The 24,587-nt window shown below is 36.1% G+C and overlaps 1 protein-coding gene across 1 annotated transcript in view; it reads right to left on the bottom strand.

The window, feature by feature from the left end:
- The window catches only part of LOC123558371 (uncharacterized), a 73,869-nt gene that overhangs the window by 16,220 nt on the left and 33,062 nt on the right, over window positions 1-24,587 (bottom strand). The window contains exon 7 of the mRNA XM_053525687.1: window positions 4,666-7,296. Within this exon, the coding sequence (XP_053381662.1) occupies window positions 4,892-7,296 (2,405 nt within the window). The 3' untranslated portion in view covers window positions 4,666-4,891. The remainder of the gene's footprint in view (window positions 1-4,665; window positions 7,297-24,587) is intronic.

Below are 24,587 nucleotides of genomic sequence, written 5' to 3'. Positions count from 1 at the left end.
ACTATGTCGCTACTGCTATACTGCAGAATGCTACTTTACTACTGTTGCCGCTACTGCTACTAGATGCCGCTACTGTACTTCTGCTGCTCTGACTACTACTGCTCAGCTATTACTATACTGTTGCCGCTACTGCACTACTGATTGCCAGCTTTTGCTACTACTGCACTCTACTGCTACTAGTATTACTTCTACATTGCCACTATGCTACTCTATGCCACTACTGCTACTCGACTATGCTGCACTACTGCTATACTGCTATCTAATGACACTACTGCTGCATATTGCTATTCATTGCACTATGCTATCTGCTCACTACTGCTGCAGCTATTGCTAATACTATTGCACTAATGCTACTCTGCTAATGCTGATTAATTACTGCTGCAGCTATCTACTATTGCTCTAACACTCTGCTGCAGCTATTACTATTATCCACGCCTACTTTGCTCTGATTTTTATGCTGCGTTTACAATTACTGCACCACTGTTGCCGCTACTGCTATTACCGATCCTCTTTGTACTACTGCTGCTTAATACTACTGCTCAGCTATTGCACCACTATTTCCACTTCTGCACTACTGTTGCTCTAACTACTACTGTTGCCACTACCACCACTGTTGCTACTACTACATCTGCAGCAGCTATTACTACTACTGTTGCATCCATACAATTGCTCTGCACTACTGCCAGCAGCTATTACTACTTGTTGCATTACTGCTACTACGTTGCCACTACCTAACTACAGTTGCACTGACTACTACTGCTCAGCAGTATTTCTACTACTGTTGCACTACTCACTCTACTGTTGCTCACTCTAGCTTTACTACTACTGTGCGATTTACTGCTACTACTGTGCCGCTACTACTACCATGATGCGCTTTTTGCTACTACGCTGCTCTGACTATACTGCTGCAGCTATTACTATTACTATTGCCACTACTGCTGCTCTAACTAGTACTGCTGCAGCTATTGCTAGTACTGTTGCCGTTCGTGCCTAACTTCTAGCTGCTGCATATGCTCTACTGTTGCGCTACTGCTACTTACTGCTGCTCTACTATACGCTTGCTACTACTTCCTCTACTTTGCCAGCTATTGCTACTATTTCCGCTTTTGCTACTACTGTTGCTCTAACTACCCTATACTGCCGCTATTGCTACTACTGTTGCCACCCACTTGCTACTACATTGCTCTGACTACTCTGCTGCAGCTATTACTACTACTGTTGCTTACTGCTACTACTGATACCGCTTTTGCTACTACTGCTTGACTACTATGCTGCAGCTGTTACTATTTATGCACTACAGATACTATGCTCACACTACTTGCTGCAGCTATTGCTCTACTGTTGACGCCTGCCTATACTGATGACACTTTTGCTACTACTGCTGCTCTGACAACTACTCTGCAGCTATTCCTACTACTTTTCGCTACTGTACTACTGCTGCTAATACTACTTGAAGGCTATTGCTACACTGCTGCTTTCAACGATATATATTGCTATTGCTATTTATTGCAAGTACTGTTAGTCGCTGAACTTACTCTAGCTGCAGTTATTTCTAACTAATGTCGCTTCTACTACTGCGAATTGCTACTTCTACTACTGCTGCGCTACATCTACTGCTGCTACTTCACTACTGCTGCAGCTTACTACTATCTTTCTGCTGCTCTACTAACTACGTTTGCTCTATGTCTACTTCGTGTTTTACTCTACTACTGCTGTCTAGACTACTGCTCACATATTCTACTACTGCATACTTCTGACACTCTGATCTTCCACTGCTATATTCTACTAACTATACTATCTATAGCTGCTACTCAGCTATTGCTACTGCTACTACTGCTGTCTGCATTGCTCTACTTTGCACTACTTGCTACTTACTTGCCTCTTACTACTCTGCTATGCTGCTACTTACTCTGCAGTCTTATTCTGCTGCTGAGCACTATTAACTTGCTCTACTTCTACGCTTTCGCTTTTCTCTAATACTACTGCTACAGCTACTGCTACTACTGTTGCCATTCTGCTGCTGCTATTGCTACATTCTCCACTCGCTACTGCTGCACTACTTACCGTGCTGCTTATTGCATCACTATTGCTGCTTTGCTACTTATGCTGCGCTATTGCAATCCGTTTGCAACTTCTGCTACTACTGCTGCTCTTACTACTGCTGCTGCTGCAGATATTGCATCTACTGTTGCTTCTTCTGCTACTTCTGCTGCTGCTATTGCTACCGTTGCCACTTCTGCTACTACTGCTGCTCTTACTACTGCTGCTGCAGATTTTGCTTCTATGTTCTGATCTGCTTCTGCCTACTACTATCGTCACTTACATATGCTCATGCCTGCTCATTATACTCTTGCTGCTGCTACTACACTCTTTACTAACTTGTGTCTTCTGCTGCGCCTCTACTGAGTCGTTCTGACTCTACTGTACCTTGCAGCACTACTGCTACTACTGTTAGTGCTTTGCTTACGTCTGCTGCTACTAATACTACTACTATCTATACTTTTGCCATACTGTTGCTGCATGACTATTACTGCTGCACTATTAGCCTATCCTACTATTGCCACTCTGCTGCTCCAATCAGTGTTACTTCTGCTGCTTTGCTACTTGCTTTTACTGCTGCTACTACTCTTCTGGCTTATTACTACTGTCTGCCCTTATGTACTCTATGCTGCTACCTTCTGCTCATCTACTACTTTCGCTACATACTGACGTTTGCTACTACTGTCTTAACTCGACTGCTGCTCTACTATTGCTTGTCACCTACTGCTCTATACTTCTCTACTTGATACTACTACTCCTATGTACTATCACTTTCTTGCTGCTCTAACTTACTCTGTTGCTTCTGCTCTACGACTATACTGCTGCAGCTGTACTACTACTGACTTTTGCAACTGTACTACTGCTCTTGCTACTACTCTGCTGGCTTTCTACTACTGTCTCTGCGCACTACTCTCTGTCACTGGTTTCACTGCTGCTACTGACTATGCTGCAGATGATGCTACATATTCACTACATTAATATTGAGCTATCTACTACGCGCTCTAACACTCAACGAGCATTATTTCACTTGTGGAATGATTTTTTTAAAAATGAAAGATTATTCTATATTTGAAACTTAGACGAATGAATAGTCGCTCATATTATCGTCATCATTCAATGGCTAAAGAAAATATAAGAAACTTTACATTAAATACACTTTGCTATGCTTATTCCATGTTCGGCTGTTAGCCAGTAATTCAAATCATTCTTTGTTTTATATATAAACGACAATTTCAGCATAATCATCTCATGACAGTTGACATAAAGTGTATGACGTTTCCATCAGTGGGTAATTAGATAACAGCTAACAAATTTAAACCAAAATGTTGAAAAAGGGGCATAATTTTGTAAAAATGTAAACTAGAGTTATTGCACCTGTTCATTGCATGTCAGATGACAATAACCTAGCGTGTGAGGTTTTAATGCATTCCTGCTAGTGGGTGTTGAGATTCCAGCTTTAACACATGCAAAACTTTAACCGAAGATTTTTAAGCCGGAAAAGGGTGTGAAAATGCTATAAAGTTATAGATTATGCAAATAGAGTTATGGAACCTGAGCACTGTATGTCAGATCATGACAGTAAACAATTATGTGAAGTTTCAAAGCATTCCCATCAGTGGGCACTGAGATTAATGTTTACATGAAAAAACTTTACTTAAAACTTTCTCATCCCAAAAAGGGATATAATTCTGCAAAAATGCAAATGGAGTTATTGAACCTTAGCACTGTATGTAAGTTCATGACAGTAAACAAGTATGTAGTGTTTCAAAGCATTCCCATTTGTGTACTCAGATTAAAGGTTACATGCAAAACATTACCTAAAAATTTAGAACTAAGCTGAAAAAGGACATAATTCTGCAAAAAAGATGCAAATAGAGTAGTGGAACCTAAAGAATGCATGTCAGATCATGAAAGTAAACAATTGTGTGAAGTTTCAAGAAATTCCAATTAGTGGGTATTGAGATTAAAGGTTACATGCAAAACTTGAGTCAAAGATTTCTAAGTCAAAAAAGGGGCATAATTCTGCAAAAATTCAAAAAGAGTTATGAACCCTGAGCACTGTATACATGTCAGATCATGACAGTAAATTAGTGTGTGAAGTTTCAAAGCATTCCCATTAGTGGGTACTGAGATTACATGCAAAACTTTGACTAAAAATTCTAAGTCGAGAAAGGGGCATAATTCTGCAAAAAATGCAAACAGAGTTATGGAATCTGAGTACTGCGTGTCAGATCATGACAGTAAACAAGCATGTGAAGTTTCAAAGCATTCCCATAAGTGGGTACTGAGATTCATCATTCAAGCTTACATACAAAACTTTGAAAAAAAAAATTCAACAAGAGATATGACGAACGGACGGACAGACGGACGGACGAACAAACAAGGTGGGGACCATATGCTCTCACCTCCACTCTCACCACTACCTTCGTTAACATACACAGGCATTCAGGGTAACTGGTCAATTTGGGAAAAGTGCCCAATTAAATAATTAATCATCTTTTGAATAAATATTTTTTTATATTAAAGATGGCCCTTTATAACATGACGGGGCTCAATTCTATAAAACTGTTAAAATATTAAATCAAGTTTAGAATATAATAAATAAAAGCAAAGAAAATAACTTACTTGTTTATAAATCCGTGTACAAGAACATCCATTTTTTATCCAAGAATTTCATCCAATGTTTATTACATTAGCACGCGCGACTGTCAATATTTCTAATTATAATGTACATGTGTATGTACATGTTACACATATGTCATATGTCAGTGTGTTGTGTAATGAGTTATAGTATTTTGAATGAATAATGTTTATATACATTGACACTATGAGTCTGAGTTTATTTAGTAACTTAACTTTCAACTTCTGTTTCAAACACAAACGACCCGCTAACATCCTCCGTAACTCGGAGATTCTGAGATGAGCGTATATATTGTTTAACGTGTTCAAACTCTGTTTTCGGTTCTATCTTACACACGTATATTGTTACTGTGACTTTGTGTGAAAGTTTCTCCACTACCTTAACGAGATCACGCAATGTTGAAGCAGACATGTTTACCTTCCACAACTCAACATGTTTGATATTTCCCATTCCAGGAGGCAGCGACATTTCACCTAGATTGATATCAAACAACACCACGTGTTCCACTTGACTATTAACTTTCAATTGTGACACTTCAGGTATCTTGCCTAATTCTAACTTCCTTAGATCTGAATGCTGGCAAAAATCCAGACTGAGACTACACGACCCCCAGTGCTCGGCACACGATAAGTCCCCCAATCTAATCTCCGTCATTGTTTTTCTGTTTATAATATAATTCAGAAAGTCATTCAGCACATCGTGGCTCATCTTGAAACCGTAGATATAAATTGCTTGTAACAGAGAATTATTCTGTAATGTTTTCAACATTTCACGGCTCCAAGAATCACGCGATATAACATAGAGACATTTCGTTGACTTGTTTAACAGTACAGGAAGTGGCGCGTTTTCATCGTAACCACAGTAGTATATTTTATTGATGTTGAACGGATCAACTAGATCCCAACGATCATTAATTTCACGTAAACTACGACCATCCCGTGTGACGATATTTATTGACGCCATGTTGTTTTTATTGTCCACTGAGAGCTGCGTTAAATGGTTAAAGTATTTTTCTTCTTTACAATCTCTGCTAAAGAAAAAATCTTGGCAGCAAATTTTGAGTTCCTTATCGCTCGTGTTTTCTTTCATACAAGAAATGTACATGTCTTGTATGTCTTCCAGAGGTTGACAGCCCGAATTATAAAGGTTACCAAACGTAGTTCTGTATTCGCTCGTTCTCTTATCTTCACTGATTACTGACATGAAATTGCGCGATATTGAAGAAATGATTTCTGCATTCATTCCACTGATGAAAACAAACACTGTCGACATGTCAAGAATACTTTGTAAACTTTTGCATTCCTTCAGAAAGATTTCCTTGACATCACTTTCATTTTGACAGCTAATGTATAATGCACAGAAAAATTCTTGTATTGTTTTGTGCGAGAATGAAAGTTTAGAAATTTGTTTTGTTAATGTCTTTTCAGTACTTTGTGTTAACAGTCCCGAGTAAAGACTTAATTTCAAATCATTTGGTGACAGATACTTATCAGCCACTGACTTATTGAAAACAAGTATGCTCTCCTTTGTTTCGCTGAATAAAGTTTCAAATGCTAATTTTCCTAAAGCCTTCAGATATGTGCAGTATTTAGTACAATGTTCATGTTCACTGAAACATTGTGGGATAACACTCTGGGAGGGTTTGCACGTTAGTTCCACTTCCGGATGTTTGCTTATCGTTCTTGACAGCAGGAGTTCAATAATGCTTGCATATAGTCCACACTTTGAATGTCCTAGTGGAATATCGTCACACCATAAACAAATGAGATACATCGTAAGAAGGGGTACGGATTCCAGATCCTCGAGTTTATTTTCTTTGATTTTTTCATTCAATTGTTTGGCCAGGATTTTTGCTTCATCAACATCAAGATTCTTCATTTTTGAAATCGCTCTTTCCTCTAATATCTGTGCTGACTCGGAGTTGAGTTTTACTAGTTCTACTTTCTTATCTATTTCACTAGTTTTAAGATTTAACACACCTAATTTCCAAGGTCTTGTCGTGGTAAGGATTGCACACTTTTTACGTACGTTACGATGAGGGATCGTTTTTGGCAGTTTTGAACATTTCTTTTCGGGATGGATCCATTCGTCAATACCATCCAGGATAATAAGATATCGTTCTTGATGCATAATTTCCTGTATAGATTCTATTGTCAATGCGAAAGGCCGAGAAAAATTTTGCACAATTTGTTTAACTATCAAATCATCAATGCTGCAATCATCAGAAGAATCACGCAATAACACAAGAAACAAAAACTCGAAACCACGCATGGCCTTTATTGCATCTTCTTTGAAGTACTTTGTGTATTCTTTTTCGGGACAATGAGCCTGGCACCACGTGACTGCAAGATATTTTGAAAAAGCAGTTTTCCCATATCCAGCATCAGCGGTTAAATATATTTCGGAACTTTTTTCAGACTTGAATACGTCCGACAACGATTTGACTGGAGTTTTAGTCTCTTCCTCAGCTAGCGTTTTGTTTTTCTTTTCAATTAAATTCATTTCAGGCAAAATGTAGAAATCTACAAGTGGGGTATCTTGTTCCTCGAATAGCGGTGACAGTGGTATTGTACTGTATCTTGTTCTGTAGAAGGCAACCAACTCGTCTTTCAGCTCTGAAATATAGAGAAAAAGACGTTAAACATTTGCAGTACTAAAATTCAAGCTAACACAGCTCATCAAAATATTATCATTATATGAAAACTGAATAAAAGCGACCTAACAAATTAAGCTATTAACTACTTTTTTCTTATTAAATGAAAATTAATCCCTGATTTATGAACAAATTATTGACTATTTATCCTGTCACTTGCAGTATTTTCGACCAGATATCAGGGTGTCGTATATCTTTCTTGATATACCGTCAGTTGATCATGTGACCAGTGATATACAGTCAGTTGATCATGTGACCTTTAATATGATCGATATTGTTGTCATAAGAAATGTTGCAACGAAACCATTATCATTGTGTTGGAATTGTCCGAACTAAGAAAATGAGTGGTCAAATAACGAGTTTTTATTCAAAACCAAAGAACTTATTGCGATTTTGCCGGTAATCACGTCATTATATAAGTGACAGTATAATTGAAAAGGTGTTCTTAAATGCTCCTAAAATAGACCAGAATACAAGAAATGAAGCGTTGAATTTCAGAATAATCATGTGGGGAGGTTTATGACCCCCTTTCCCCCCGCCCCCGGTCCAATAGCTGGTCGGTACGTTTCTATTCAGCCTATTCAACAAAAACCTCTACTTGTAAAAAGCTAACATCCACAATAATACACATCAAATCGTTTGGTGAATAAAGACAAATATTTGTCATAGTAAGGGTTCGGTTGGATCCTCATCAATGATAAAACTGGCTGGATCCGCGCATGGTATTCAATACATGTTATTCTGGGCTAGAAGTCACAAGTATAATCAAAGGCCTGAAGGGCCTGAGAGTCGGCTAATGATTGATGTACTGGTAGTATAGTCTACCAGTTTCAGTTTGGTTTTAGTTTTTTCCCCAACTGAACAGAGATTTTGTTACAATAGATGAAATGGACATTCAATCGATGCCTAGTAAAACTTTGATTGACATTATACAAGTATTTAAACCCAATATATTTCTCTAAAATTGAAGAGTGTTTCGCAAAAATAAAAATGTTGAAAGTACAAACTACAATTTGACAGGTGACACTAAGATACTGCCCATGACTATAAATATTTTTCCAGTAAACATTTGCCTCCGGCATTACCAAAACAGGCAATTATCGGCTGGTATATATTCACACATGATAAAATTTGAATATGAAAATTTATATATTGAAATTTTATAGCGCGGATTGCCACATACAATTTGTAACGGATGGACGAAAGAACTGTTTAGATATTTTACAGATAAGGGGCCTGGCAATAACCGTGTCACACGCTAGGTATTGTTCAATCATATTATAAGGGATGTGAATTTAAAGTATACTTACTTTTGCGTTTAAAGATATGTAAATGTTGCTGAGTGTCAATATATAGTGTCATGAATGTTTACACTGACAGGAAAATTGCGCATTCGAAACTAAGAGAAGTTACTCGGACTAGCTACCAATTTCGGAAAAGATAACCAATATTAATAAATGCAGTTCTTTTTTAGTTAAAACCATCATTTATTCTATTTCAGACCTGTTAACCCCTTCAAAACCATGTCAGTAGTCCCCAAGTCTATGTACTTTCAATTATCCGTTTTGATTCATGTAGACAGACAGGCCCAGACTGGGCTGCAAAAATGTTTGAGCCATTTTTACGTGGTCGGTAGCAGGGTGGGTTTGGGGAGGGGTGTTCCTTCCCGCTTTGAACTGCAGTCGGATTTTGAAATGGGCATTGTGGCAGGTGGTAAAAGGGCAAATGTATCAAACTGTAAAGTGGCAATATGGGGGGAGGGTGTGGGAGGATACCCCCTCCTGCAATTAGGGTTTTGGGTATCACCACAAGGAAATTTTGAAAATGTAGACCCTTGATACAGCCTTTGGTGCGATTTCTAACTGAAAATTTTATGTTTTAATTTCTAAATATTACCTCTAGATTCTTTTTAGTATTACAATATTCAAAGTATGAATGACTGTCACTTCATATTTTTACTTTCAGGTCATGCCTCAGCACTAGAATATAAGTCTGATATTGATTCTATGTATGTATTATAAAAATAAATTCTAGAATCATTTCTGTTACAATAATATCTATCATGTCTGTTACTTTAATGTTTAAATTTCATAACACAGCTCGATATTTACCCAAAATATTATATCCGGATATGATTACACTTTCTTTTATACCGCCAAAATCTCCAGTTTCAACAATATGTTTTACAAATTGTGATGATATGAAGACAGTTTAGCAGCAATTGGCAGTATCTGACATTGAAGTTTACGGTGAAATTATTTAAATCATTTCATAAACAAAATTGTTTCGTTTCGTCAAAGCACTTTAACATAGACGATCTACTTTCGATTTCAAAAACTACAAGAAAATACAATTTAATGTTTCGCCGATTTGTTTATTTCTCGAAAAATAAGAAATAAAATCATTTTTAAAATCAGTATTAATTAAACAAATCAGTAAGAGCTCTTTCTCGGGATAATTTATCCGCTTACTGACTGCAAAAATCAAGCCATGTGTCATCATGAAAAGCAGAATGGGTGACGGTTTCATTTTTTGGCGAACCAGAATCGTAAGCAAATTATCCAAACCAGTCAAAATTCCAGAAAGGTTACGATCTAGATTCTTTCTAGTATTACAATATCCAAAGTATGACTTCACTTCATCTTTTTACTTTCAGATCATGCCTCAGGACTAGAATACCAGTCTGACATAGATTATAGGTAGGTGTAATAAAAATAAATTCTAGAATCATTTCTGTTACAATAATATCTATCATGTATGTTACATGAATGTTAAAATTTCATAACACAGCTCGATATTTACCCAAAATATTATATCCGGATACGATTACACTTTTCTCCATTTTCAACAATATATTTTACAAACTGTGATGATACGAAGACATTTAGCAGCAATTGGCAGTATCTGACATTGAAGTTTACGGTTAAATTACCTCTTATTTAAATCTTTTCATAAAAAAGTTGTTTCGTTTCGCGAAAGCAGCCAAACATAGACGATCTACTTTCGATTTCAAAAACTACAAGAAAATACAATTTAATGTTTCGCCGATTTGTTTATTTCTCGAAAAATAAGAATTAAAATCATTTTTAATATCTGTAGTAACTAAACAAACCAGTAAGAGCTTCTTCTTCCGATAATTTATCCGTTTACTGACTGCAAAATTCATGTGTGTGTGTAGAAACCCACGCAAAGTTTATAGAAATCATACGATGCGTGTATACGTTCAATGTGGGAGAATTAAGGCTGATCGGGATCGGCTATGTTACCTAACGCATCCAGACGATTCAGATTTTGTTTTTAAAAAAGCATTGTGTGCATTTCTGTAACTTTATATACGTTTTTATACGCTTAGAAATTATTAGACATGCGTATTTGCATTATTTCTATACGTAATTTACGCTAATACGCATCTTATCTGGAGCCCTGTGGAACTATTTTTTGTCTTTCGCTGGATGTTACGCAAGCTTTGTAAGCCTGCGCAATTCATAAAATGCACATTTATGCTTAAGGTATTAGGCCCATAATAGAGTACCTCCTTTTTGAAGAGTATTCAATTCCTACCATAAACCTACTTTGACTGCAATTCTCAGGGGGCGTAGGTTCAAGCCCCACTGGGACCAAAATTTTTTTTCTTTGTTTTCCTTTTTTCTAGTAAGTTTTTACCTCTTTCAAGACTTGTTATTCATTTATTGTACAAAAGTGGAAAAAAATTCGTTTGATAAGCGATTTCTTGCCTTTCAAAGTAAATTTACCTCTGAAACAGAAGGGGTAGAGTTAGACATCTTTAAAAATACCGAGTTACATGCGGTAAAAGTTCTCTATTTTGCCTTCATTCTTTAGATAACATATTGTGGAGGAAATGTAGGTAGGTTTTACTTCTGCCCCACGGTTATTTTTGAATGAAGTGAGCAAAGTTCAAAACAGACCCGCATGATTTGACCTTAATTTTTCAATGTTGGAGTTAGAATTCTGTCTCATTAAATCCGTTTACTTGAGGCACCATAGAAAAAAAATATTGACAGTTTTATTTTAAGTTTTATAATTGTTTACCAATAGTTTGATGTTTCTTTCATAAAAAATAATGGTATAATGAATTCTCTGCAAACGTTTTAGATAAAGGCCATCACTTTGAAATTTGCCTCAACTTGAGCTCGAGGAAATAAAATAAATAACACAAAATTTATAAAAAACAGCACGGTAAAAGTTTTTAAGAATTTGCAACACAGTGTGAAGCACGGTCAACTGTAAGAATATACCAAGCAAATGCCATTTTTAAAACATTACTATTAGGGGCCTAATACCTTAATGAGTTACATTCGAGTATTGCACAATTACAAGTCATAAATATGACAGATTACATCGTATATTGGTCATAGCAAAGGGAATTCACACAACTTAACTTCATTCATGCAGTGAACTGTTTGAAGTTTGAGAAATCTAATGGAACTACATCCCTTCACTGTGTAATTTGGTCCATTTAGACTTAGAGAATCGCTGGATAGCAAGGACTCGTCAAAACGATTTCATCGTTTAGCCGACTCAAAAATAAAACTGAAAATTAACTTCTAACATCATGTAAGAAAACACTTACTGAATGTACCTCGGGGAATAGTTTTAACTATTGACTTACAAGCCATTCAGTAAATATGCTATACTGATATTGGAAAATTCTCCTCATACATCTGAAGTGAAGGGGTGTGAAATTTACATCAAATATTCACCCTGCACACGGATAAAAAAACAAAAATGCAATGGTTATAGATGATGCAACAAGTATATGTCATCTGTGTTTGACACATGCCCCTGTACAGTAATCGAACGATAATTTGATATTTGTAAACAAACTCAGTTGGCCTTATTATTTACCAGTTTAGGTAAATCACCCATAGACGATATGGATTAGTACCTCAAAACTGAGACTCGACGAACGAAGTACTGTATTAGCGCAATGGGTTAGGCCGTTAGGTCCGGAGTTCGATACTGGGCTGAAGTATACATTTTACCTTTTTTCAGCATAGATACAATACCGGTTTTCATCTGGCTTTAAAGATAATACGGTAATACAGCATACACGGGTTCATTGTGAACGTCCAATTTTTACCGATGGAATGTAAGTACATTACCCCAACATTATACACTAACATACCATTCCATAGCTAGAAATGGCGAACATTGAAAAAAGCTTCTGATGAGCGATTTCATTATTCTGAAAATGACACAAATGATGACTCTGCAACAGATACAGCGGACGAACCGGAAATGAAATCAGTTTTACTGATTAAAATTTCAAAGATATTAAAACAAGTTAAAACAAAATAGAAAAAAATAGATAAAAAAGAAATAAACGTAATAAGATAAAAAGAAAAAAGACAAACCGAGAATCAAAATGAAATAAAACAAACATAAAGCAGGGCTCCATTAAACTTTTCCTTAGAAAATAAACGTTCTGCGAGTTTCGAACTTGTGCTAATTTCGCACTGAATTTGAAAATCGACAGCTTAGCCACCTGAGCTATTTCGCCAATCAAGTAAATTTTGATTTCTATTTGACAAGTATCACATGAATTCCTATCTAATTTACCATGATATCTGACCAACATAAATTATCTGTCTTAGACTCGCCCAACATTTTCGCGCCATTTTTATTATCGTTCGCCGACTGTACATGCATTACAAAATAATAAACAAAGATTAAAAGTAGGCTTAACTTAAAAATAATCGGACAGTCTTGAAAGATTTAATATTCCAAAATACAAGATGAAATAAAATAAACACACATATCTATTTCACAAAATGTGATGTTATCCAAGTTTCATTTCAATTTGATAGAAACAGTAGGAGCTGAGTTCATAATGTTTCTGATGCAACTGTAATATTTCAAAGTTCATAAAACTTTAACTCCTGAAAAAATATCTACATTCAGTTGCATAGAGACTGCAGGAGGTGGGAGGTACCAAGTTACTTTCAGTTGCATAGAGATTGCAGGGGGGTGGGGGCGAGTACGGGGGTGGGGGGGGGGGGGGGGGGGGGTAGGCGAGTACAAATTGTTGTGATGCTAGTATAGCATGTTGTAATTCAAACGAGCCGTAATAAAAAAAACAACAAAAAAAACATAATCCGACATACTTCCCGATAATATGCGCTAATCCACTTGTTGTCAATTATGTATACCAAGTTTCATTTCAGAAGTACAAAGACTATAGGGAGTCTTGATTACCCAACGCTGATATGTAGCTGTAATATTTCCAAATCTTAAAAGTCCATTAGGCTAAACTCCAGAGAAAACAACTACATTTTGTTTCATTTTGACTGGATCATAACTGTATAGGTTAAGTACTAATAAAGATATGACGGACGGACAGACGGACGAACAGTTATTGAAAATAAGTCTCCCGTATCTTCGGCACATGTGGCATAAAACGCAGTACATTGTACCAGGGGTCGTGGACTCAAGTCCCGCTAGAGCCACAACCATTGGCTCTCATATGACACCAGTGCTGCGGATTCGCGAGTGGTTCAAATAAGCTTGAAGCTTTTCATCACAATCGAGCTAAATAATTCAGCGTAAACCAAAAGCATAACCAAGAAAATACAACATGTTAATAAAACAGTTCTTCCAGTTGTTATCTAAAAGCTGCCGACATTTTATCTACACGTTTTATCCAAAGCAAGAACTTGAATATTTCCTAATACTGACATAAAACGAAGAATTAGACGAATCTGAAAGGAATCTACATACCTTTGGATTCTTTTATGCCGTTTTAATTAATATTTTATCAATATTTTCTCTCATCTAGGACTATACCGACACACTGACTTACGCTGCAGTCAGTGTCTATTGAAATAAACAGTATTCTATAAATAGCGCTGTCTGCAAAGTGTCAAAATCTATGGAATCTTTCTATAGACATAGAAAAAAAAATGAATTAAATCTTTTTCGTATGGTTTTCAAGTGACTAAGTCATACATCGAATGTTACAAGTCATTTGAATATTTTGTAATCCCTTTTTTAATCATTTACATGTATGTGACTTATGTGACCACTCACACCTAAAGGTCTTAAACATTACCATGCTAAATTTCTATAATGAACTCGTCTATCTTCCAATTTGGATAGTACCATTAGTTGTTAAAAGGGGTCCTTACCAAAAAGAAAACGACTAAGTAGCGAACAGTGCAGATCATGATCAGACTGCATGGATGTGCAAGCTGATCATGATCTACACTGGTCGCAAAGGAAGAATCAATCGTGTCCAGCATGGATTGGGTTAACACATGCACTCTGAACATGTCTGCAGTCACTTAAATGCTTCCATAAAAATATCCTCCTAGATTTTTTCTAACCATTCAAATAGAGGTCAACGAGCTTAATCGGTACTTATGAGCGTGTGCCACACATTCGAACAACGTTTTGGCTGGCTGGATTTACTAAAAGACCTTAAGAAGTTGCTTTCAATCTTAAAGTTTAGATAAGGCACAGTAAATATTTGCCAATACTGTGCTTCTAGGAATATAGGAATATATTCTTATGAAACTTTTCTGTGTAGTAAGTAGTTACGCAAAGTTTTATCACAATCTGTGCAAAAATAGCATTCAGAGAACAAAACGCTAAGTTCGCATTTCAAAGTTAAGTCTAAATTGCAGACATAAAACCTTTAATCTTAGCGGAACGTCTGTAGGACCACATTCGTCACAGATCGCATTTGTAACAGGTGTTACAAATGAGATCGCATACGTAACAGAAATCAAGCACATATGTAAAAATTTATGTGACGAATGTGATCGATGCCGATTTTTGATGTGACATCTGATCACATTTGTCACATGTCATTTTCAATCGGAAAAATGAACAAAAAAGTGCATTTTTACATCTGAAACACATTTGTAACATGTTTTAGCTCACTTGTACGAAGTGACAAAGTAAGCTATTGCGATGATCCGTCAGTTCACATTTTTCTTGCGAATATGACAGAGACAACATTTATCATTTGATTTTGACGAAACTTGCACAGAACTTAATATAGATCTATATCTCGGTTCGTTTCGAAAACCAGCCATTTCACCTTAGTCGTCTAGGAGTTATGGCCCCTGGAATGGCAATAATTACTGATTTTAGCCTTGTGAACCCGATTAAGACCACATGTTTTGTTATTTTGACTCAATATACAGTTGAATATCGTTACCTCGATATCGGTTAGCTCGATACTCCGGTTAGCACGATGTATTTGAGTCGGTCCCGATATTTCCCTATTTATCTTAATGTAATTATTTATCATTACCTCGATATGATTAGCTCGATATTTTGTTTAGCTCGATGAGATTTTTCAGTCCCGTCAACTTACCTATGCTGTTTTCACACCTGGTTTTATCGATATCACAGATTGTCAAAAAATATCCATGTTATTTGTACGGTGTGAAAATCAACCTATTGTTGTCCAGCGATGTATTAATCATATTCAAGTTAGTTTGTGTTTGTTTTGTTTGTTATTTAATCTTTAATCCAATTTTAATGTCAGGAAGTTATTTAACTCCCAATAATTAGTCTTATAAAACAAAGAAGTATAAAATAAAATTTATTTTTATAACGCTTTGTATAAAAGCAGGAAAGCTGTTTTCCAATAGAACAACTAATTTGGATGAAATATTTTCTGTTTGACGGAGTAAAACTCTGCCATTTAGGATTGAGTAACGGTATGCATACTTAACAGGCAAATTTTCGTTATCGAAGCACTGTCAAAATGACTACTCAACTAGGAACATTATCGCTGCATTCGGACTTGTTTAGGGAAGGAATAAAAATGTTAATATTTAAATGTATATTTGAAAAATTAAAAAGTTGTATGTATGTATTTAAATAAATTAAGATGCTTTATTTGTCAATAAGATTAAAATCGTATTTACGTTTTATATTATTTCTTTCCCCCTTTAAACCCTCTGGAAAAAGCATTGGATATAATGACAATATAGACGTCCGACAAAAGTACAAAGTAGTCCCAGATATCGTCGATATCGTCGATATCGTTACGTCGAACTTCGGATACGTCGATGCAATTTTTACAGTCCCTTGAATATCGAGGTAACGGTATTCGACTGTACATACAACTTGTATATCTATAAGATCTCAGTTCCTTTCAAAGACAACCGTATTGCACCATTTATTTGACTTCGAGTAACGGCCCCTGATTTGGTAAAAAATGCTCTTGTGAACACAGTGGAGACTACATTTATTATTTGATTTTCATTAAACTTATATAGGATCTCACTTCCTTGAACACAATAGAGGCCATATTTATTATTTCATTTTGACCAAACTTGTAGAGAAGTTATATATCTATAACATCTCGGTTCATTACCAAAACCAGCTATATAGCAACATTTTTGCTGGAGTTATGGCCCCTTAAATGACAAAATTTGCTGATTTTAGCATTGTGAACATGACAGAGATCACATTTATGATTTGATTATGACCAAGCTTGCCTAGAAATTATATATCGTAGAAATTATATATCTTTTTTCCTCGAAGAGTAGCCATATCACGCTATTTGTCTTAAGAATTATGACCCCTAAAATGGCAAAATCGCAGATTTAATAACATGTATAGTGTAGTATTACTCATGTGAGCGATAGTGGGCCATGACGACCCTCTTGTTGATAGAGGGATTTTCCGGTTAGGTTAATATCTTGGTACTGGTTGGTTATCTGGCAATTAAACTTGGCAAGAATACCAAACGGTTATCATGACTGGCCAGTTCATAGTACCTCATGTACATGTCACTTATAAATTTCCCATATAGGTTTTGTTTTGTAAGATTTCATTTTTATTAAATGCATGAATACATGTATATGAATATGTATGATTAAAGGGGAATACACCACATGCAATTCCTGTTCAACTTTTATAATCGGCAATTCGCTGGTTGTATCGCTTCAACAACAAATAAAGTGCACTCGAAAATCAAGATCAAGGCAGTCTCAACTAGCATAGAAAGTCTTGTTAAAGCTGAACACTGGGTATATATACATCTACGTATACTTAAAAATAGTGACTAGCTTGACTATTCGAGGACTGCTAATGGCTTTTGTTCTGATCCTGATGTCGTCGGTGTCCGCGGGTTCGCTGCAAGATAGGTGTTTCGTTTTCGTTTTGTTTATCTTTGTCAATTCGCATTACTTTAAATATAAAAAAAACTTAAACTGACGACAAATGAAATATGTCCAACTTAAAACCGTGACGTGAACTTTATTGGATTATATTTACTATGAGAGTTTTCTTGCCAGGCCTGGTGTCTGCATTCGTATGGAAATACTCTTATTTTGAATCTCTATAGGAACGGCACGAGTAACTCCATCGGTGAAGCTGGTGCAGTGGACAGTTTTGCAGATTACGAAACCGGCGGAGCGGGTTGAATTCCTAGTCAGGGCCGGAATTTCCACCCAGTTAATACCTTACGTGTATAGGTGCGTTTTACCAAACCTGTAAACGAACATATGAGTGTAAACTCGTATATGAGCCAGGGTATAATTTCAGTTGAAATTAATGGGAAGCACTTACCATCGACTAGAGTGTCGAGGGACACACGATCGAGACCGGGTGAAAACTACTCGTATCTGTTGCTTTTTTCGCCACTCAGTGCTGTTTCAAGCTGGGACGTTGTCGGTTACTAATATAAAGATACTGTTATACTGATTTTAATATTACTGACATTTTTATTAGCATTATCAGCATCATCATAATAATCATCATCATCATCATCTTGGACTGGTCTGTTCTAGGATCAATGGTAAGATTAACTGCCCGAAACTGTATTACCTAAATACTGTTGAAAACAGGCGCTCTGAATCCAACAAACAAAGATAATATTCATCAAAACCATTCTACAGGGTCCCAAAATTTGAGACGTTTGCAGTAATAGGTGTAATATGATCACTACAGATTGTCAATAAATGGTGGTTATTTGTACCAAAGTATTTGGAAATCTGACTAAAGCGAGTTATGATCCGGGCACAAACATATATATTACAACAAAATAACAAAACAAATCTAAGTTCAAAGCTGTAAACTTGATCTTGGATATATACATGTAGCAACAAGGATCATGATCTCAACACACCTTCTGTCCATGCTGATCATTTGTACCAAATAATATGAAAATCTGACTTTGAATGGGCAAGTTATACCAAGGACATGAACTTATATATATAACTGCACGAACGCACAGCCTCCACTATTTCCCGGCGGGATTATAATAAAAGAAGACCTATTACATGTACCTCACAGACGGACTCAGTGGGGTGAGGGTAATTAGAAAATAAGGTGTATTTTCTTAAAATCCCATAGACATTAGTTCGCAGCACAAGGTCGGGCCCTCCTAGACTTAAGGCTAACGACTCCGTCCATGACAAATTGTATATAATTTGTCCCGTGACATAGCAGCTTCCTGTTTGTCAACCAACTTGAAACAGCTCTGGATGACGAAAGACAGCTACAAATGTATGTCGCCACCGGGTTCGAACCAGTGATCTGGGCATGTGGGTCTACATTTCAGCAAGTCGAGGTAACAGTAGAAGTAGCTGAAGTTGTAATCATATTAAAGTGGTAGTGGCTGTGGATGCAGAAATGATTATAAAAAATGAGCCACGTCACGGAAAAATTGGCATTCGGACATTTTCGTGAATTTCCGAAAAGTCTATATTTAGGCTGACCTGTGCATTTATGCATCTGAATCAGGGTCAGAAAATTTCATATTCAGGTAGAATAAGCCTTCTTTGAAATAACAGCGAACGGTGTGGGCCATGATCAGACTGCGCGGATGCGCAGGCTGATCTGGGCCCATACTGGTTGCAAAGCCTCGAAGACTCCCGAAGGCCCATTTTCTAATGATGCGGCTCAAATAATTTTATGATGTCATTGACCTCGACGACGACGACGCTAACTTGTGATATGCTTATGGCAGTCATTTAATGATGTTGCGATGACAACCAACTCATTGAACATTTGCAGTATAAAACTCAACATGATACATATGTGCTTCTCATGTCAACCCCCATGTTGGACAAACACATTCGTAACACATTTTACCTGTTACGAATGCGATCGCATACGAAGTTCGTATTTGTGCAAGGTATTTTGGAAAAAATATATTATGTTCTTTTTTAATATATGTTGTTGAGAACGATGAAAACGTAAAAAAAGGCCCAGCAAATCAAAAGACTGTTTGAATATACAATTACGAAACCAAGCCTAACGGGGCTCATCAGTCACCCCCAGAAACACACGACGTAGTAATAAATATTTACATTTCACAAGCTTAGATATCCGTTAATTTATATTGAAATATATACAATCCGTAAAATTAAATGTCATAAAGAACCTATCATTATTAAATCTCATTGTTTAAATGACAACGGAAACATTTACTTATACAAAAAATATGAGCCGCGACATGTGAAGACCAGCATAGTGCGTCTGTAGTCTGGTCAGGATCCATGCTGTTCGCTTTCAACGCCAATTGCAATTAGAGAAACTATTAGCGAACAGTAAGAATCATGAGCAGAGTGCACCGATGCGCAGGTTGATCTGGATTCATGCTGGTCGCAAACGCACTATTTTGGTTTTCTCATGGTGCGGCTCAATTATGTTTTAGTAATAGCCCTTTAAAAAATACGCGGACTGGCATACAACAACAATTAATGGCAGAGTTAATAATTCAGTTGTTTATAAATTTCAATTTCAGCGCTATATTTCTAAGTATTAATTAAATTCTACTAAGGCAGACTATTAGATTGGCTGATGGTCGGACGGGAGGACGTATTATAAAACAAATACACGAACGAACGGACGGATAAACATACAGTCGAGCAATAAGATGACAAGTTCCAACTACAAAAGTAATTAGCACTTTTGCATATCTTTGATGTTATTGTCATATAAACCGTTATAATCCTTTAAATCCATTGTGTACAATAAAACCATTACTCGAGCTGTCCTTCCGAAAGTTAAGATTGAGTGGGATTTATGAATATGACCATCGGACTCCACTCACACTCCCGCAAGGTCTACTCGAGGTCTATTTGAATGATATTACCCAAGTTTGTGTCAAGTATGTGCGTAACATTTTCACAATATGAAGACTTCGAAATTTATAGAAAACCAATAACTGGAATATATAAAACTTAACGCACGATAATCTTGTGCAAGATACTAAACGGAATACAACTGAATGATTTACTAAACTGGGGATAAATACATTAATTTTACCTCTCATTAATGTCCAGTACAAATTTCTCATTAGTTTTACTTGAGTGAAATATCATATTCTCCGGTGATTTCATATCTAATGCGCTAATCGTTTATTTCAATTTCTGCGCATGTGATATGATCCATAATTTCATATTACATGCGCAACAGCGCTATTTCGTTTTTTCTGCGTATGTGACATCCTTTTTTCCATATCTTCTGTTGACAGATTGGTACTTTCGCATTGATTAAAAGACTAAAACGATAAATTTGCGGGCGAGGCGCTTATACTTTAGGACTAAACTACATTTTTTAGTGTTCATGCATATATTAACCCGATCGAATCATATTTAATGATTTGTTCTACGTACCAAACATTTTGATTTTTTTATCAAATATTGAATCGAAACTATCACCATCAGATTGGAAATGATCTTAGTTAAACTAAGAAATCGCGTGCTAATTCATAAAACAAAGGATTGTCATCGATTGAAATTTCGTTGGAAAAGTCTTCCATATCAAAAATTATACATTTTTCATAGAAATCCGTCAAATTATTACTGCATACAGAAACCAAGTAGTATGTGATGTCATGAACATTTTAGTCAAACGGAAAAAATAGATGTAAAAATAAGCTGTTAGTCTAACTCGTCGCCCTAAGTCAATGCTGACTTCTGCTTTATTGCAATAATGTGCCCGTGTGATTTCTAAACTAGGAATTGTAGTATCCATCCATCATGTGACTATCCCTGTAGTCAAGTGGTTAGTCGCGAACTTGAAATCACTGTAACCTCTGATTTGGTCAATTGGGTGGGTGGGGAGGGCATGGGTTCGAGCCTTGCTACCGATCATATCTAGATATGATACCTCATAACTAGAGGTGTACTGGTCAGGAACCCAGGCAATCCTTGCGTATATCAGTGCTATACACTGGGCACGTTAAAGAACCAGGCTGTCTATTCGAAACGAGCTAGGCTAAGTTAGCCTGACAACCTGTATCTGATTTCTGATCTCTCTGTCGTGGGGGCTTTATCTCACTCTGTCCCTCTGGTCAGATCGCTCTGTGTCTGTACTAGTAGAAGATGAATTATGCGCCCTGTGTGGCTGCATTTGAACTATGTAAAGCGCCTTTGAACGTGAAATTGATCATGAAAAGGGCGCTATATAAATCTGGTATAATAATAATAATAATAATAATATCTCTTTATCTGAGATATTTGGACGTTTCTTGCAGAAGTTCTTCCCATGTACCACGGCTATATTTCAGTTAATTCAAGCCAATATTTGGTAGAATCTCAAACTCACAGAACCGTTTATTACCTTTATAGCTTGAGTAACGTATTTAAACAGGGAGTTTATGCTTAAATTAAATATTTTACTTTTTTGACATGAAAAGTGATGCCAATCGGGCTATGATTTACTATTGTAAACTTAAGATTTCTGACCAAGTGATAAAAACACATGTGTAATTTTACATGTATAAACTTTATGCGCTGACTTAATTTGCATTTTGTAGTGAGGCTATAATGGATTAATGATTGTTATCATCGGTGACAGAAAAATTAAGTACTTTTAGATAATGCGACACTATTCGGGACAGTTTTACATAATTGTAATCAGTCACAGATTGTAAAAATGTTTGATTTGAAACTGATTCTGAGATACGACGTAAACTGTAATATCATCAAGTTTTAAAACCATAAATACATTGTATGACTGACAATTTATGTGTTGTTAAGACAAATTAATGAGCAAAACCCACATAACTTGACTCGCGACTTGGGCGGAGTTTATGTAAATGACGGTTACATAATTAGCCACTCGATATCAGTCAGTGACTACAAGTGTATGATGCAAACACTGAAACGGCGAGCTATTCTGAAATTGGCAGTATTGACGCAGGAACAATGCGTGCGTAACAATGGCTATTTGTACTGTGATTTGCTTGCGTGTTTTACTGTTCGTTCTGCAAACCAAAACGATAATTAATATTCATTACATTTGTATCTTACTAGTTTAAACATATTTATTCCATATATATATGTACATACAGTTACAAAAGCATATATTACATCTGTATGGACAGGATTAGAACGAAAGACAATGTCTTATAGAGTTCTTCTCCTATGTCTAGTATATTTGTACTTTGTTATTTCTACTGCCCTGAGCTTTAAGATTAACGAAATATGGAATATCTGGTTGAAATAAAAAGAAATGGACCAAAACTCTAACGAAAGAAATTATTTGCAAAATGTATGAAAGTGACTGGAAAATGGAAAGAAAGGAAGAAAAGAGGAAGGGAAAAGCAATGTCTCATTTCCGGTGAGTTGGATATGTTTGAATCAGTTGAGAAATCTCTTGCTGCTTGATATATAAGATTATACTAATGTAAAAATGAGAGAATTATCTTGATCTAAAAGAGCTGGGTCCCCAAATAGTAGTGTATCCAGGTTAATATTAAAATTTTGAAGATTGCCAAGCAGAATTGTACGAATGTCATTATAAAACCTGCAGACGAAGAAAAAGTGAAAGTTTGTCTCCATTTCACCACAGTTGCACAAAGGTGTAGGGGATACGTTTTTCAGAAACAGATGATAGTTGAGAGAACTACATTTTGTACGAAGACGTGTGTGAAGGACCTGTAGTCTTCTAGTACCTACATAATAGTAGGATGGGACTTTGTTTTTGTCTTTGTTCGGGTATCTTTTAAATGAAGAAAGTGATGCAGATTGTCGAACATTTAGAGGCAGTAAATTCCAGTCCCGAATTACCGAAGGTAAAAATTATTAAAATAAAGTGTGGTAAGAGCTTGAACCCCGCGGATATCTTCCGAGTTTCTAAGGTTATATCGAGTCTCATTAGAGTGGGGAACAAGAGAAGAGAGGTAGTCTAGTGTCTGATTATTAACCATTTTATAGAAGAGAATTAGTTTATGCTTATACCTTCTTTCTGCAAGGGATTCCCATTTGTTTCGTTCTTTAAGTTTTCTAAAGAGAAGTTTTGTAGCTCCAGTCGAGATGCGGGCGCATTCGTTCTGAATTTTGTCAAGTTGGTCCATTTCATATAGAGTACAATTACTCCAGACAACATCAGCATATTCAAGAACTGGCCTTATAAAAGAGGTATATATGACCTCGAGTGATCTACGATCAAGAGAGAACTTTAGTTTACACATAATATTGACTCTCTTCCATGCCTTACTCGTGATGTAGTCGATAGTCTACGGTCATTCGTAATCCCGCTCGAAAGTAGTTGAGAAATATTGCCACATATACCAAATTATTCCTTGGTTCAAGACAAAAGTAATATGTATGTATCTCTTCTGGCGATCGCGACTGGATCCAGAAATGACGTGATCAATATGGCGACCGTTTACGAAAATTATACTGCTGAATAATGATTGAGAATATTAGTAACATTGCTTATAATATCGGATATGATGTTATTAAACAAGCCAATTGGACATATCAAATATATAGTATTTGCACTTTCTCAGTAGAAAGTATATTTAAGTTATTTTAATTGTTTATTATGTACCCCATCCACCTAATTTGCAATGCATTTTTTCATATCGCTTCTAGCTCTTGAAATTAAATATTTTCGACTAATATTATGGCGTTGAATCTGAAATAAAGTTACTTCCAAACGTTACAAGAAATATAACATACAATAAGGCAAAATACGTTATTAATATCTGGTTTTAATTAGTACCTAGAAGGAAAGCATTTTGTCGAAAATGCAATACAAATCAATTTCGGTACAAGTAATTGTCTATGCTGTTATTACTGGAACATGTGCATATTACATGCATTGTTTGCAATTTTTGGTTGCGGGTTTATCCCGCTACCAAAGTTAAGTGTATTTCTGACAATCATGTAGCATCTTTATTTGGTTCCAAATCACATCCAAAGGAATTTGTTCATGTGCTACACAAAGTAGTCCCATTCATGAACAATGCGGATGAATTATCAATGATCAAATAGTTCTTATTCATCCTCTATCCATTCACACTGGCCA

Source organism: Mercenaria mercenaria, chromosome 15 (genome assembly GCF_021730395.1).
Source record: "Mercenaria mercenaria strain notata chromosome 15, MADL_Memer_1, whole genome shotgun sequence".
Classification (NCBI taxonomy): domain Eukaryota; kingdom Metazoa; phylum Mollusca; class Bivalvia; order Venerida; family Veneridae; genus Mercenaria; species Mercenaria mercenaria.
This window is presented reverse-complemented; position numbering and strand designations above follow the sequence as displayed.